Source organism: Mastigoproctus giganteus, chromosome 3, assembly GCF_048544385.1.
Source record: "Mastigoproctus giganteus isolate SK-2022 chromosome 3, ASM4854438v1, whole genome shotgun sequence".
Classification (NCBI taxonomy): Eukaryota; Metazoa; Arthropoda; class Arachnida; order Uropygi; family Thelyphonidae; genus Mastigoproctus; species Mastigoproctus giganteus.
In genome coordinates, this window is record NC_143577.1 from 97,863,188 (window position 1) to 97,880,811 (window position 17,624).

At 35.4% G+C, this 17,624-nt stretch overlaps 1 protein-coding gene across 1 annotated transcript in view; it reads left to right on the forward strand.

The window, feature by feature from the left end:
* Window positions 1–17,624, forward strand: part of LOC150088174 (uncharacterized) — a 137,168-nt gene that overhangs the window by 69,329 nt on the left and 50,215 nt on the right. Inside the window, exon 3 of the mRNA XM_090370601.1 lies at window positions 3,248–3,291. Coding sequence (XP_090226727.1) covers window positions 3,248–3,291 — 44 coding nt within the window. The remainder of the gene's footprint in view (window positions 1–3,247; window positions 3,292–17,624) is intronic.

Genomic DNA, 17,624 nt, shown 5'->3' on the forward strand with positions numbered 1-17,624 from the left:
CGTAGCACACGCTTCTTGATTATACCGGGGTTCGAGCCCGTCACCACCAAATATGGAGGATGCGGAAAGGTCAGAGAATGACCACCGCATATCCCGGAGCAATATGGCCTTAGTTGCTAATGCTCCTAAAAACCAAATAACAAAAGTGTATGTGTGTGTATATATATATATATATATATATATATATATATATATATATACAGTGGATTCCGGTTATTTGGGCCACTGGTTAATCGGAGCAGCCGTTTATTTGGGGCAAATCTTAAAAAACAGAACCCAATCGAGAAAATAGCCAAGGTTTACTTCACTTAATTGGGACAACGTGCCGTTTAATTGGGGCAGGAGACCACAGCACTGGAGATTACCCTACGATTGTCTCCGACCGTACCACATGGTTTGGTCAGATTTCTGGAGGTCACAACCATAAAACAGTAAAAACAATTAGCAGTCACCTGTTTATTTGGCTTTTCTGTTTGTGCAATTTATCATAAACAAATAGTAAACTCGATCTTATTGAATTTGCGATAATACCAACAGCTGGAATTCTGTGGGTTATTACGGTGAAATGTGTTTACACTTCCATGAAATCTTCAATCATAAAAAAATTAATTTTCAGAATCTTCTCTTCATTCCTATTTTTAAAGCTTCGTAACTTGTTGCTCCGTTCTAACTTGCGTGTATTGTGTTACTTGCAATTTGCGTGCGCCGAGTTCTTGTTATTGATTGCTTATCTTTTTACTGTTTTAAATTTTAACCCCCACCCACATTTGTGGGTGGGGGTTAAACAGAAAAATGTCATCTAGTTAGTATGTACATATTACAGTATGTATTAATTATTCTGATTATCGCTTATATTCTTCCGATTTTCATTTATCATTTAATTTTTTAATTGGTATGGTAATAAAAGGTAAATTTGTGCTTAATATATCTTTACTTTTATAACCTGTGGATAATATTCCTCCTATTTTCTCTAATTAGAATCTATTTTTAATAGAATTAAAATTCAAATCACAAAGGTGATCAATGACCGGTGCTTACTACACATCTTATAGTGAATGGTACTTTACTGTGGTGACTCCATTGTAACATGATTTGATTGTACAGTGAACCAGTTGTAAAGTGGGGGTCCATTGTATTTTTAACTTTTTTAATGTGAAACTTCGGATAATGGGGGCAGTCGCTTAACGGGCCAAAATGCACTAGTCCCGATGTGTCCCAAATAACCAGAATCGACTGTATATATATATATTGGAATTATGTCAAATGATGTTTAGGTTTAAATAAATATTTAAATAAAACAAAAAAAGTTGGGGTCACTACAAACCTGACACTCCCAAGTATATATATATATATATATATATATATGATAGTTATTACAATATATGATATATGACATATGATAGTTATTACAATATATGATATGTGACATATATGATAGTTATTACAATATATGATATGTGACATATATGATAGTTATTACAATAATATAGCTATAAACAAAATTACAATTCACAATACAAATTATGCATATAATTTTATTCTTTATATAGAGGTACTAAATAAACATCAATTATAGATCACCATAAAATTAAAAAGAAATGGTACACCTTTTTATAATGAAATAAATATATAAATTTTAAAAAAATAAGTTTAAGTAACTTAAACCCAAATTGCGTGGCACCCCTGGAATGTTGTTGCGGAACCCCGGTTGAAAACCACTGCTCTAGTGTCTCTAGTTTTGTTATTTAAATTTTCGTTATTGATAATATAATCTTTTATAGACTTTGTGTTTCTTGCTTCTCATGTGAATTTATGGATATTCTTGTGTCTGAAAAAAGTATTTGTAATTTTAAGTTTATTAAAAATGCAGAAGTCTATCAAGCATCTTCCCTTATTGTTGACCACAGGTTGGCCTTCTGATCCTGTACATTTTTCTATTGATTGAGCACCAACTCTTGCATTAAAACCTCCTGCTGGTATGAGGTATTCTTTTTTGTTAGTTTGGTCTACAATCTCTTGTAATTTGTCATAAAATTCTAGTTTCATCAATGTTGCCTTCTACTGGTGCGTAGATGCCAATGATTGTTGTTGTATATGATAGAATTTTTAGTCTTAATTTCGATATCCCGAGTGATATCCAAGAGTAGTCTAATATTTTGTTTTTCCATTCTTTCCTTATTATAACAGTAACTCATGATGATGCCCACATTTCACTTGATATGTTTAAGTGCATCATTATGAAGTTACCTATTTCTTTGGATCCTTTGTTGTTTTTTTTTGTTTCGGTAATGACTGCTTTGTCAATATTTCTATTTTCTAATTCCATGGTCAATTCATCCAATTTATGATTTATTTCCCTAACGTTCCAAGTTGATACTTTAATGTCCTTAATCGTAGTTCTATATCCATTGCCTAGGTCAGCGGTTCTCAAACTTTCTGAGCTCACGCCTCCCTTGACCTGTAATATTTTCCCAGTGCCTCCCTTGAAGTAAAACATCTATAATCTTACAATTTCTTATTTTTAATATGTTAATACAATAATTCAGACTCGTGCAAGGTTAAATAACGTGCGAATATACCTGAACCAATCGCTTTAGTAACCGGATCCCAAAAATACGGTCAGGGAACACAATGTGTTCTCTTCATCAAAAATACTCCAGATATTTTCTATTATTTACATTAATAATACAGATCAAATAGTAGTAGATACCTATTAGTAATAAAAATCATTCTCAATATATTTTTAATATTTTCATGGAAATCTTACATAAACTATTACATTGTCTACGATGCCCCTGATAAATTATGGCACCTCCCCAGGTGCCATATACGCATAGCAATGCCCTCCCCAGGGCATTGCTATGCATAGTTTGAGAACCCCTGGCCTAGGTCGTTATCCTTGAGATTCGGCCAGTTTTTTTCCTTTGAGCTTATTTGAGCATTTGGAATGTCCCCTGGATAGGTTACCAGCCTTTCACGGGGTAAGTCTAGTGGTGGTGGTGGGCTGCCACCTTATAGCCTCTGGACAGGCTTCAGCTAGTTTCTTAATTGATTTTTAAATAATTAAAACTATAGAATTATTAAAATTACATAAATGGATTAGTTGTTGAAGCCCTGTGAGTGCTTAAAATCAACAGATATGTATGTGTAAATGTAAAATTTTGGATGGATGATACTTATTGTTTTGATGTTCTTGGAATTATTGCACAGAATTTAGTACTTATACTGAAGATATATTTGTTTTTAGTCAACAAGCCAATCAAGAGTTTTTCCTCCAAGAATTAATAAAAGGTAAGTTTTTAAAATAATAATAGAATAAAAGATATGATAAAAAATGTATATATATAAATATTATAAAAGAATAATAATTTTAGATATTTAATGTATAGGTAGTCATTTAAATACAATTAATTTTAAAAATGTATTATTTTAAATGGACTTTGAATATTTCAGATATACTAGTTTGAAAATATTAAATAATTTTAATGGGATGATTTCATCATATAATGTAGCACTTAGAATGTAGAATGACTGTTTAACAAACAACTGTGAAACATTTTTTAGTTTTGAAATAATTATGATGAATAACAAATTAAAATTAATAAAATGTAATTTTGAATAATTTTAAACTTATTTAGTTTTAATCAAGTAGAGGATTGTTATTTTCTATTCATTTTTATACATATTGTTAATTTCTATACATATCAAGTATACATACGTATAGAAATTTTAATATAGTTTAAAATTGTTATACTGAAATTGTTCTATTGAATATTGCTGAAAATTAAAAGAATGATTAATTGAAAAGAATTATTTTCAGCGAAAACTTTTCATTGAAAACATTTCATTTATAAAAAATACTACACATTCAAAAATATTATATAGTAGATACAACTTATAGTTACTTTCACATATTAATACATGAATTTTTGCTTTTAACGTTGACACTTTAAATTCTCTCCATTAATATGGAAATTCAACTTTAGTGCAGTTGAAAATATATGGATTCAACTAGCATCAAGCTGAATTTGATTACTACTTCTAATGCGTTTTTTTTTTGATGATCAAGAGCTTTAGTTTACATGATTGTAAGCCAAAGAGCTTGAAATTATGAAAAATGCAGCCTCTTTCATTACTGCCTCTTACTTTTTGCGTGTGTATTATATATATATATATATATATATATATATATATATATATATATACAAATACAGTTATTACTTTTATTTATTTATTTATTTTGTGAAACGTCACTGGAATGCTGTATCAGTTGCAGTTGCCTTGTTGGGAATGGGATGGGAGGGAAACTGTGAACATCTGATTCATTCAAAAATGTGAACAATGTAGAGGAGGAGGAGATGTTGAATTCTTTTTTCTTATTTTTTAAAACGCATATTTTTATTCAAGTGGATGCTTCCATAACCATATTTATAATTTGGACTATATAATGCCATTTGTAATTTTTAAAAAAAATGTTTCTTTCATTATAAATTTAGGCATGGTAGACTAAAAATAATGCGTTATACTGAATTTTTTCACTCAAAACTATTTCACTCAAACGAGACTTACAAAACACTTATAATAAGGGAATTCAGCCAGGACCTAGAAATATTTTGGTTATAGTAAAAATTTCGTTAAAATGGTATTCATTGTAAGAGAATTTTACAGGAAGTTCAATGTGAGCTGCATGGTAGCTCACATTGAACAGTGTCTCTACAAATATTTTATCAGATGTTTACAGGATAAGATAGTTCTGAAGGCATTTTATAAAGAGGGAAATGTCACTCATTTTGTAATCATTGAGTCCTGCTGGATTGGTTTCTTAATATTTTGAATTATATTTAATTTAAAATTAAATTTGAATTAAATTATAGAATATTATGTTGTTTTTTTTTGTAAATTGTGACAGATCTTAAAGAATTCCAGATTTGTAAAGCGCTATATTTTGCAACATTTACTGTCATTCACTCAGAGGTTTTATTTTTTCCAGCAGCTTGAATGCAAGGTGTCAGGATTCAAGATCTGCTAAGGGACACTCATGGAACAAGCAAATACATGGGCTGTGTTAGGAGCTCTGTAAATAAACTTGATGAATTTGAAGTAGTGGTCAAGTCATCAAATGCAGATATTATGGGGTTATCAGAGACACAATGCCCCAAGGATATGAAGGATTTAGAATTTGAATAAGGGGAGTATAATGCATACAGATAAAGTACTAGTGCAATGTTAAATCAGTTTGGTGTGACATAAGCACTGAGAAAACAAAAATGAAGATAGGCATGAGTTATAGACCTAATGACTGTGATGAGTACAATGAACAACTGTGCTGACATATACTAGTAATGACTTATAGTGGGGGATATGAACTGGACCCTATGTGTTCACAAAAGTCTTGCTACTGAGTCCTGTAGCAAGACTTTTATGAATTTATTGGATAATTGTTTTTTCTACACCAGCCCGTTAGAGAGGCAACAAGAGAAAGCAATACTCTTGATCTAATAATCAGCAGCCCTTCATGCATTAAAAATCTACAGATAAAAGACCCATTAAGTGGCAGCAACCACATTGTATTGTTGTGGGATTTACTTAAAGAAGTAACTACTGTTAAGAGCAAAGGGAAGGGCTTTTGTAAAAGTGACTAATGTGGTTTCAGGCATCTTTTGAATTCTATGCAGTGGCAATCACTGAAGATACCAGCAGCAAATTCTAAGTGGGAAGGATGCAATCATAGAGGCTACTAAGCTGTTTATACCAAATAAGAGATATTATTCAAGACTTAGACCTAAATGGATGTCAAATGAACTGATAAGACTTGTGGCAGAGAAGAAAAATGTATGAGGTGCATATATATTATCAGGTGATACAGAAGCCTATGGTAGATATAAAGTAGTCTGCAATCAAGTCACAAAAGAGGTTAGACAAGTTAAGGCAGATTACAAGAAGTCTCAGGCAAAGAATGTGAGGAAAAGCAGCAAAGACCACTTTATTTATGTAAACACTGTAAGGAAGGGGGTGTATCACATTGGGCCATTAGATATGAATGGTTTAACTTTTGATCCTGCTCAAGTTGTTGGCAAACTGAATAGGTACTTTGCATCTAAATTACACGTGAGGAAATTTTTTAGGGATGAATATGCCAGAAGTGTGGTCAAATTCTGACAGAGTTGAATGATTTTGTGATAACTGGGAAGAACTAAAAAGCTGCGAGCTGATTTCCAGTGGCAATTTCAACAAGATTCTCCAAAAACAAGCACTTTTGCCATGGTAGAAGAAACTCTTTAGCACAGGAAGTGTAAAGGATAAACCAAGAAGTAGGCGACCTTCAACAAGAGCAGTGCAGACAAGTTGAGGAGTCTGTTGTACTATTGCCAATGAATTCAATGCATAAAAAAGCGTAGGAACTTCGAATCCCCTGCTTGACAATGCAAAAACATGAAAATTGACTTAAAAAATTGCATCCATGTTATCCTCCATTTGTTCAAGAATTATCTGACAGTGATTTAATTCAGACAGAGGCATGTTCCAGATTACTTCAAACTTTCTGCACAATTCCAAATCATGGTAAAGTCATTTTTAGCGATGAATGTGCCATATATTGGAGTTGTTGGTCATGAAATGTGGTGTTTTGGTTGAAGGAAAACCCTGACTTTTATGAGGAATTAGAACACTCCCCCCTCAAGTCCTGATATGGGCCGACAAATTGTTTGGACAGTGGATAGCAGGTTAACAATTGAAGTGGATAATGGTTAAAGTGGATAACAAGTGCTACAAAAAAAAAAAAAAAAAAAAAAACAGAAAAGTCAAAGCCAGATTGAAAATAATGGAAAATGACATAGCTTGGACCACTGGACTGCGAATTGGAACACTGAATATACTTTCTTTAACAGGCAAGATGGAGGAGTTAATTGATATGATGAATAAAAGGAAATTGGACAATTTCCAGTGAAAAAGAGGAAGAATGGGAAATCACCTAGAGTTGATGAGTTACCAGTTGAAGTTATTAGGGCAGTATTGCCCTAATAACTTCAACTGCAGGCAATATTGGATTAAAAAGGCTGTATGATATTGTCAGCCTAGTTTGGAAAGAGAAAAGAATACCAGATGATTGGACAAAGGGAATCATCATACCAATTTTTAAGAAAGGGTCCAGAAGAGAATGTAACAACTATAGGGGAATCACTTTATTATGCTACTGTGCCAAAATTTTTGAGCGAATACTTAAGCCAAGATTAAGGAATAAAATAGAAGAGAGAATGAGGAAAGAACAGTATGGATTTAGAAGAGGAAAGTTAATGATTGACTTGATATTTGCTGTAAGAGAATTGCTAGAAAGACATTGAGGAGTTTGCCGAGAGCATCTTTCTGGTATTTTTAGACCTTGAAAAGGCATATGATAGTGTGCAAAGAGAAAAAGTGTGGGAAAGTCTTGAGAAAATGATAATAGACAGGGAGAAGGTTGTGATGATTAAAAATATGTATTCAAAGTGTGAAAGTTGTGTGAGTACAAAATTTGGGGACTCAGATTGGTTTCTGTTATCCAGTGGATTTTGAGAGGGTAGTGTATTGTTGCCATTACTTTTTATTATTGTCATGGACAATATCCTTGTAGCAGTGATAAAAAAGGTGGAACAACTGTGTTTGCAGATAATGTCCTCTGGGCAAACAAGGAGGAAGAACTTCAAGAAACACAAACACATTGGGAAAGTGTAGTCAGTGAATATAGTCTAAAGATAAGTAGCCAAAAAAGCAAAGAGATAGTGATGGACAGAGTGGGAGAAGTGAGTGTAAAAGGGATAAAATTAGGGAAAGAAATGTTGGAAGTGGTGAACAATTTTAAGTACCTACGGAGTAGGGCTTACAATATTGGGGTCCCGGTCATTTTTTTCTGGTATTCAAATCCCGGTATTGATACAAAAATACCAGTTTTTTCGTACTAATTTAAAAAATAATTATCCATGATTTATTCACATAAAGGTTATAAAATCGACAACAATAAATCATTAATACTGTTGAATTTGGAAATGAGGGATTGTTATACACAATCCCTCATTTCTGTTAGTGGCAGTACAAATGCAACGGAAACCTGAAAACAACATAAAACTGTAAGACATAAAATCTCTTAACTGTGTTGTTTTGAAAATGGTACTTAGATAAAATGGGAGATTATTTTAGAGTAAGGTTGAAGTTGAAGAAACACGAGAAATAAGGAAATGTTTAGTATTGAGTTGGTTTGTTACATGGAATTGTTAGCATTAAGTTAGCGACTTATGGATTGCTGTTGTGAAGAGAATTGATATTGGTGATTAAGAGAAATATGAGGAAGTGATTAAGATTGAATTAGTTTAGTGTTTGAAGTTGCAGAGAGAGTTGATTGTTAATTGAGAGAAATTTTATGGAAATGATAGCATCTATTAACAGATTAAATGAGAAAAATGAATAGATTAGATGTAAATGAACAACCCCAGTTATGCATTGTAAGTAGATTTGTATGATAAATGACTTGTTTTATATTTATGTCATTGCTCTTGAGAAACTGACACCTCACATATAGTATATATAATATATATACTCGTGTAAGGGGAAAATCCCTCAGCTCCTGGAAATTCTCATTTTTTAATGCAGTCAGGTAGCTTGTGGGGCTTAGTTTTTGAGGAAAGCTGCTGTACGAAAATCATAACAATAGCCACTGACGGCGATACTAAGGTACAGGAAAATAAAAATAAATAAATAAATAAATAACCCTCCCCACAACTTAGATTTGGTTTCCTCACCAAGCTTAACTGTTAGTCCCTTTCTTTCGTTAATATGGATGTAGTGCCATAAAAAGTCAAAAAGGAAATATTTTTTATTTTTGATAAAAAGGAAATAAGATCTTTTGAAGATGAGGGAATAAGGGGGGGGGGGGGTTAAACTGCAACTCGTCTATGACTATCTCAGTACAAAGCACCAACCAGCACAGAATCCAAAAGGAAGTTTTCTGCTGCTAATTAAATATGTACCAAAATTAGATTCAGTTTAAACGATAACATTATTGAGTTTCTTAAGAGCTCACTTTATTCGGACAGGTAGTGTGGATGCTTATTTTTTGTTTTTAGAATAAATGTATGTTTAATAATTTTTGCTAGAATATTTATTATTGTAATAAAAGTTTGATTTAAAATGTGAATTCAAGTAATTACTGTTTTTTCCTTACTTTATTGCACCTAATTGTCATCAAAATGTATTGCGAAAAATGTGTTTTTTTTTGTTTTTTTTTTTTTTTTTGGAATACCCATATTAATACTGGTATTAAGATTTTGACCAGTATTGTGAGCCCTACTAGGGATTAGCAAAGGATTGTAGCCTTGATATAGAAATAACAAGGAGAATAGCAGCTAGGCAGAGTTTCTTCTGTAATGTTAACAGCATGTTATGGGCTAGGGAAGTTCCAATGAAGTGTAAAAAGCTGATAAATAGGACATATTTTGTTCCTATTTTGACCTATGCTGCTGAGACATGGAGGATGAATAAAAAGGTTACCAGCAGAATCCAAGCAATGGAATCCCACCCTGGTCTCACTTTGGGACTTGATGGCACTAGTAGAGGGGATAGAAATGGGAGTATTACATGTTCGATCTTTATTGTTTTGCTTAACTATGCTAGCTAAAACTTGAAGAGACAAAATTAGAAATATTGACATTAGAATGAACTTGGGAATAGAAAATTTGAGGGAGAAGATGACTGCATCATATTTGAGATGATTTGGACACATGAAGAGAATGAAGTCAAACAGGCCGAGAGGAAGACCCAAGATGGAGAGATCAGATTAGGGAAGATATGGAAAAAATGGGAATTGAGTGGGAGAGAATGACAGAAGATAACATTTGGGAAGATAGAAAAAGATGGAAGGATTTGATTCACCTGGCTTAACCTTAGGTTGGAACAGCAAGGAAGATACAGAAACGGTTGTTTGGACCTTACTTTTTTGATGCTGTGGTTAATCGCGACTGATACCTGGACATGTTAAGGAACTAGTTTGTACCCCTGTTGAATAACCTTGGAATCAGAGAGGAATGCTGGTTTCGACAATGGAGTGCCAGCACATTATGCCATCCCAGTACACAAATATCTCAATGAGGTGTTACCACAATGCTGGGTTGACAGTGAGTCACCTGTGTTGCCACCTCAAAGCTCTGACCTGTCATCATACAATGGTTCATTATGGGGATTCATAAAGGATACTATTGCACACCAACAAAGTTATAATACCACTGATGAGCTCAAAAAAGCTATAAGATTTGTTTGTTTTCAAATGCTGAATTAAGGAAGAGTTGGACAGACTGTTAAAAGGGATGGGATGGTTAGTTCTATGGGAAGTTTTGGCCTCTTTTTTTTTTTTTTTTTTTTTTGTTGATGCTGTATAAGCTTGCTTTCTTGTATCATTTGCCACCTTAATAATAATAATTTGGGGGGCCACCATCAGGTTTATTATCAAACAACCCATTGGACAAGAGAATTTTATTTATTTATTTTTTTATCATAATTCCAAAAATGAAAGATTATTGGAACTTGCAGTATACTCTAGTACTGTGTATGAATTTGAGGGTTAAGAAGAAAGAAGATACTTGTTGACATTGGATTTGAATTTATTTTAATTATAATTTTCCGGAAATTCATAAGAAACAAGACTTCTAAAGAGCAAAAGTTGAAGGAATAAATGAAAAAGAAGAATTACCATTAATTTGGAGAGCCTGGAGAAAAACTGTGAATAGATATTGGTTAGCTGATTTGCAAGTTCTGACTTGTTTGAAAGAAAGAGCTGAAAATTATAGATATTAACTGAAGAACATTGTTCATGTTCCATGTTCTTCTAACATACATGAAAAATTGGAAATATTTCCATAACAAAGAAATTTTTGCAGTAGGAACTGAATGTGGAAAATAACAAGTGGCATGAGTTTGTAAGAGGCAGTCATTAATTAACCTGAATTGTCTCTTTCATGTAGATTTCAGGAATTTTAAATAGGGTATTCATAAAGATGTGGTTCCTGTATAGGGTTTGTAGAGTTAGCAGCTGCTTATATAAAAAAAAAAAAAACAAACAAACAAACTATTGCTTAGAATCAAAGAGAGAGCATAGTTTTTAAATGTAGAGGATGTAATATTTGTGATATGCTCATTCCCAGAATCAGGGTTCTTCCCCAGCAAATAAAAGTGCTCCTGCCAACAGAAAGCTGAGTTGTACTGAAGGTGAGCATAGCAGTAGAGTAACTTTTTGTTGTTGTTGTTATTGTGAAAAATAAAATGCAACTGAGTTTCAGGTTTAAAGTTGACTTACGTTTTGACCTCCCTATTAGGAATAACAAAACAGCATTTAAGGAATTAATGGTGGATATAAGGAATGCAGAATTGGAATTTGGGGAGTACATTGTGTACAGAAAGGATAGACAAGGTAGGAAGGGAGGAGGAGTTATGATATTAGTTAAGAAACACACAAAATCTAAGGAAGTGCATCCAGTTGATATGGGTAGACAGTGCAGTGTTCAGTCAGTTTGGTGTGACATAACCATTGGCAAAGCAAAATTGAGAGTAGGCGTGTGTTATAGGCCTAATGACTCGGACGAGTATAATGAACAACTGTACAGAGAAATAGAGTGGGCCATTAAATCAGATTGTCTTATAATGGGAGATTTTAATTTTCCCAGATATTGACTGGAACTTGTAGGTTAGTCACTTACACACTAGCAAGGCTTTTGTGGATTTATTAGATGATTGTTTTCACAGAAACATGTTTGAGAGGCAACTAGAGGGAGTAATACTCTTGATCTAATTATCAGTAGTGATTCTGTATGCATTAAGAATCTGCAGATAAAGGAATCACTAGATGGCAGTGATCACAGTGGGCTGATGTGGAATTTACTCAAAGAGGTAACTACCATCAGGGTTAAAGGAAGGGTTTTTGCTTTCGTAAAGGTGGCTATGGTGGTCTGAGACAGTTTTTAAATTCTATACAGTGGGACCAAGTAATGATGTTACCAACAGCAAATTCTAAATGTGAAGCATTCAAAGAATTAATCTTGGAATCGACTAGGCTTTTCATACCAACCAAGAAATATTGTTCAAGGTTTAGGCCTAAATGGATGTCAGATGAACTAATGAAACGTGGCAGAGAAGAAAAATGCATGAGATACATATAAATTAACAGGCGACACAGAAGCCTATGGTAAATATAAGCTGGTCTGTAATCAAGTCAAAAAGGATGTTTGGCGGGCAAAGACAGATTACGAGAAATCTTTGGCAAAGGATGCAAAGAAAAATAGCAAAGAGTTCTTTGCTTATTGTAAACTGTAGAAGGAAAGGGATGAATCAGATTGGTCCACTTGATATTGATGGTTCAACTGTTGATGATCCTGCTCAGGTGGCTAAAAAACCAAATGAGTATTTTGCATCTACATTCACACATGAGGAGTTATTCAGGGAGGGGAATGCCAGAGGTGAGTTAAAGTAAGCAAACCCTTAGCCATAATTATGAGAGCTTCTTTGGACTCAGGAGAGTTACCCATGGACTGGACATGTGCAAATGTGACCCCAATTCACAAAGGAGGATCAAAGAGTGACACAAGTAATTACAGACCTGTTAGTTTAACCTTCTCTTCCAAGGAAATTAATGGAGACACTGGTCAAAGAATCATTACAGGATCATCTAGATAAGACTTCAGTTATAGTTCAGACACAGCAGTGGTTTGTTAAGGGCAAGTCTTGTCTGACCAATTTAATTGGTTACTATGATGTGGTCACAAAGGATATCTCCAAATAGGCCTACAAGGCTGGGACAATTCATATTGAACACTTAGACTTTACACCAGCCGGTATTCAAATAAACAAATTTCAATCCTGAAACTAAAACACTTTATTTACAATAAAATAAAATACAAGCATATAAAATGAAATAAAATATATAGTAGTCTAAAACTGATGTGATTTAATTTACAATAAAATAAAAAATATATATATAAAATAAAATATGATGATAAAGGTGATAAAAACAGTTAATAAAATACCGTAACAACTATAGCTTTCGGAGACAGCGGTCTCCTTTCTCAACAGCATATTTCTGCTGTGTGGCACATCCTTAAATAACAGATCCACGGCACTCATCACATGGTTCCTTGGGAATATGGCTGGAATTTCCCATTTATGCACCGGAACCGGAAATGGCTCGGGAGCACGCTAGCTGAAGCCGTTCATCTCGCCCAAGAACAACGGTTTCAAAGAGGGGATGTAAGCGTACACCCTTGTCTCTATTAATGGAATTGCTAGCTGCCCCCAATATGTAAACTCTCAAGCCATTTACGGTCCCAGAACCCCTGTGCATGATCCGTGATGACAGCATCCTGCAGGGAGATTTGATGTTGTTTCTCCCAGAAGTGTTCTGCCACGGCAGACTTCCCATAGTTTGCAGACTTTATTGCATTCATATGCTCCCCCAGACGGTCTTTCAGTCTTTGCCCCGTCTCTCCTACATAACACAATCCGGGCATTTAATTTCGTATACCACCCCACTGTTGGCTTCTTTCGTTATGGGGTCAATAAAAGGGGAGAAGCTATTAAATACATCAAGTATCTGATCCTCCCCCCCCTTTTGTATAATGGTGAATGTGTCATCAACAAATCTTTTCCATTTATGCATGGGAAATTCCAAACCCTCAAAAATTCTAACTTCCAACTCTTCCATAGCTAAGTTAGCCACTATGGCACTAATGGGGGAACCCATGGCTGTGCCATGGACCTGCTTATACATGACATCTTGGAAAACCATGGTGGTACTGGATAAACAAAACTCCACACCCTCACAAATATCATTAACACTAAGAGGAGACCTAGTACTTAACAAAACATCCTTTTCTAATGCCATTCTAACACATTACTCTGAATTTAATAGGGATAAAAGTGAACAATGATGTAACATCAAAAGAAATCATAATTTCGTCTTCTTGTATAGTCTGTCCTTTTATAAAATCCACAAACTCTTTGTTATTCTTGATAACAAAGTTGGAAAGTCCTACTATGGGTGCGACCAACTTGGCTAGGCATCTTGATAGAGCATACGTGGGACTATTTACAAATGATACAATTGGCCTGAGTGGTACGCCCACTTTATGTATCTTGGGGAGCCCGTAGAATCTGGGTAAGCGGCATCCAGCAGCATGTAATGACCAATATACCTCCTTGGATATCCATCCTGACTTGTGCCAACACTGTATAAGGTTATTCACTTGTCACTCCAAACTAACCAACGGATTTCTACGGACGACTTTAGACGTAGTGGTATCTTGCAATAATTCCAAAGCTTTATTAAAATATTGCTCCTTGTCTAAAATAACTGTAGCTCTACCCTTGTCCGCGGGAAAGACTATGATTTCGTCATCTTGTTTAAGTTCCCTCAAAGCCCTTTTTTGACTAGTTGGAGGGGGCTGACTTGTCCTGGCTCAGGATAGACGCAGTTCTAATGCGTACTTCATCAGCCAGGATCGCTGGTAACTTATAAACAGCTCTCTCGATGCCCATGGCTATTTCCGCGATGGGAGGTTTGTTGGGCATCAGAGCAAACTTGGTACCCAAGCTTAAAACCCCCTCCTGTTCCTTAGCAGCTTTCTACTGAGATTACAAATAAAATTAGTATTAACATGGTCATGTGTAATCACTGTCTCCTCTAATAATCTATTAAATTTGCTGATTTGCCTCTGTTTATATGCATCTGAAACCCTAGTTGTTTTTTCCAAGACTAATTTCACTACCAATGATTGATGTACAGATATATTATTAACACATTCTAGAGCCGAACCAATTTGTCTTCTGGTAATTAGCATTAGTAGAGGCATTTGATGCAAGAAAGCAAGCTTATGCAGCATCAGCCAAAAAAAAAAAAAAAAAAAAAAAAAAAAAACCCACTTCCACTTCACCCCTCTGTTCGTTCCAAATACCTGTCCAGGTGAGCCTTGAACTTATTTAGTCTATCAACCTCCACCACAAGGGATGGAAGTCTGTTCCACCAACCAACCACCCGCTGGCTAAAGTCAAATTTCCTCACGTCTATACTACATCTGTCTTTCCTCAATTTGAATTTATGCCCTCTCAGGTGATTTTTCTAAGCTAGAGGAAGAATCCCATCAGCATTGAGCATGCTTAAACCATTCAAGGCTGTATACACCTCGATCAGATCACCTCACTGGTGCCTAGTCTCCAGACACTGTAATTTGCAAAACTTAAGCCTTTCTTCGTAAGAGCACCCCCTTTGTTCCATTCAATAATCTTGTTGCCCTTCTCTGTACTCGTTCCAACAGCTCTACATCCTTCTTGAAATGAGGCCTCCAGACCTGTATACAGTACTCTAGGTGTGGCCTGACCATTGCCTTATACAATGGAATAATCACCTTATCCCTGCTGGAAAAATTCCTGTATATCATTGACAATACTCCATGAGCTACTCTTGCAGCCCGTCTGCACTGCTCAGAGAACTTCATATCTGCCTGCACAACCACCCCCAAGTCCCTTTCATTCTCTACCACTGTCAGTGTAGTACCACAGAGTTGATATGTTGCTCTGGGATTGCTGTTTCCCATGTGTAGTACTTTACATTTGTCAATGTTAAACTTCATTTGCCACCTCTCAGCCCATCTGCTCAACCTTTCCAGATCCTGTTGCAGCAGCATAGTGTCAGTAGTGTCCTTGACAACCCTGCCAACCTTTGTATCATCTGCAAACTTGGACATTAAGCTTGATATACCATCATCAATATCATTTATAAATACAGAAAACAATAATGGACCCAACACTGAGCCCTGAGGGACTCCACTAATAACATTAGTCCACGATGAGCAGTGTCCATTGATTACCACTCTCTGTCTTCTCCCCCTCAACCACCCCTTTATCCATAGCAGCAATTTGCCTCCAATGTTACACTGCTCCAATTTGTGTAGCAGTCTTCCATGTGCAACAGTATCAAAAGCCTTTCTAAGATCCAAGTATATAATATCAAAGTTATTCCCTGCATCCAGTTCTTTTGTGACTGCATCATAGTATCCAATCAAGTTGGTCAGGCAAGACTTCCCCTTAACAAAACCATGCTGTGTCTGAGCTATAACTGAAGTCTTGTCTAAATGATCCTGCAGTGCTTCTTTAACCAGTGCCTCCATTAATTTTCCTGGAACAGAAGTTAAGCTCACAGGTCTATAATTACTTGTGTCAGCCTTTGATCCTCCTTTGTGAATTGGGGTCACATTTGCACATTTCCAGTCTATGGGTACCTCCCCTGAGTCCAAGGAAGCTCTCATAATTATGGCTAAGGGTTTGCTTACTTCCTTTGCTGCCTCCTTTAATATAACTGGATAGATCCCATCCACCCCGGGTGCCTTTCTTGTGTTTATCTTCAACAGTTTCTCCTCCACTTTACTCCCAGTTATTTCAAGATTCTGTAGCTTACTGCTAGAGTTGAATACACCTATGGCATTCCCCTTGCTGAATAACTCCTCATGTGTGAATGACGATGCAAAATATTCATTTAGTTTGTTAGCTACCTGAGCAGGATCATCAACACTTGACCCATCAATATCAAGTGGACCAATCTGATTCATCCCCTTCCTTCTAGAGTTAACATAAGTAAAGAACTCTTTGCTGTTTTTCTTTGCATCCCTTGCCAAGGATTTCTCGTAATCTGCCTTTGCCTGCCTAACCTCCTTTGTAACTTGGTTGCATATCAACTTGTATCTATCATAGGCTTCTGTGTCACGTGTTAATTTGTAAGTATCCCATGCATTTTTCTTCTCTGCCATATGCCTCATTAGTTCATCTGACATCCATTTTGGCCTAAACATTGAACAATATTTCTTAGTTGGTATGTAAAGCCTAGTAGCTTCCAAGATAAGTTCTTTGAATGTTTCCCATTTTGAATTTGCTGTTGGTAACATCATCAGTTGGTCCCACTGTATAGAATTTAAATACTGTCTCAGTCCATCGTAGTCGCCTTTACGGAAGCAATAACCCTTCCCTTTACCCCTAATGGTAGTTACCTCTTTGAGTAAATCCCACTTCAGCACACTGTGATCACTGCCACCTAGTGGTTCGTTTATCTGCAGATTCTTAATGCATGAAGAATCACTGCTGATAATCAAATCAAGAGTATTACTCCCTCTAGTTGCCTCCCGAACATGCTGATGTAGAAAACAATCATCCAATAAATCCAAAAAAGCCCTGCTAGTGTGTGAGTAACCAGCCCCCAAATTCCAGTCAGTATCTGGGAAATTAAAATCTCCCATTATAAGACTCTCCGATTTACTGGCCCACTCTATTTCCCTGTACAGTTCCTTATTATACTCATCAGAGTCATTAGGCCTATAGCACATCCTACTCTCAATTTTGATCTCCCAATGCTTATGTCACACCAAACTGACTCAACACTGCACTGTCCGGCAATGTCGACTGGCTTCACTTCCTTGGTTTTTATGTGTTTCTTAACTAATAGCATAACCCCTCCCCCCTTCCTATCCTGTCTATCCTTTCTGTAGACATACTCCCCAAATTGCAGTTCTGCATCCCTTATATCTGTGTGACACCACGTCTCTGATATCCCAACAATATCTGCCTTT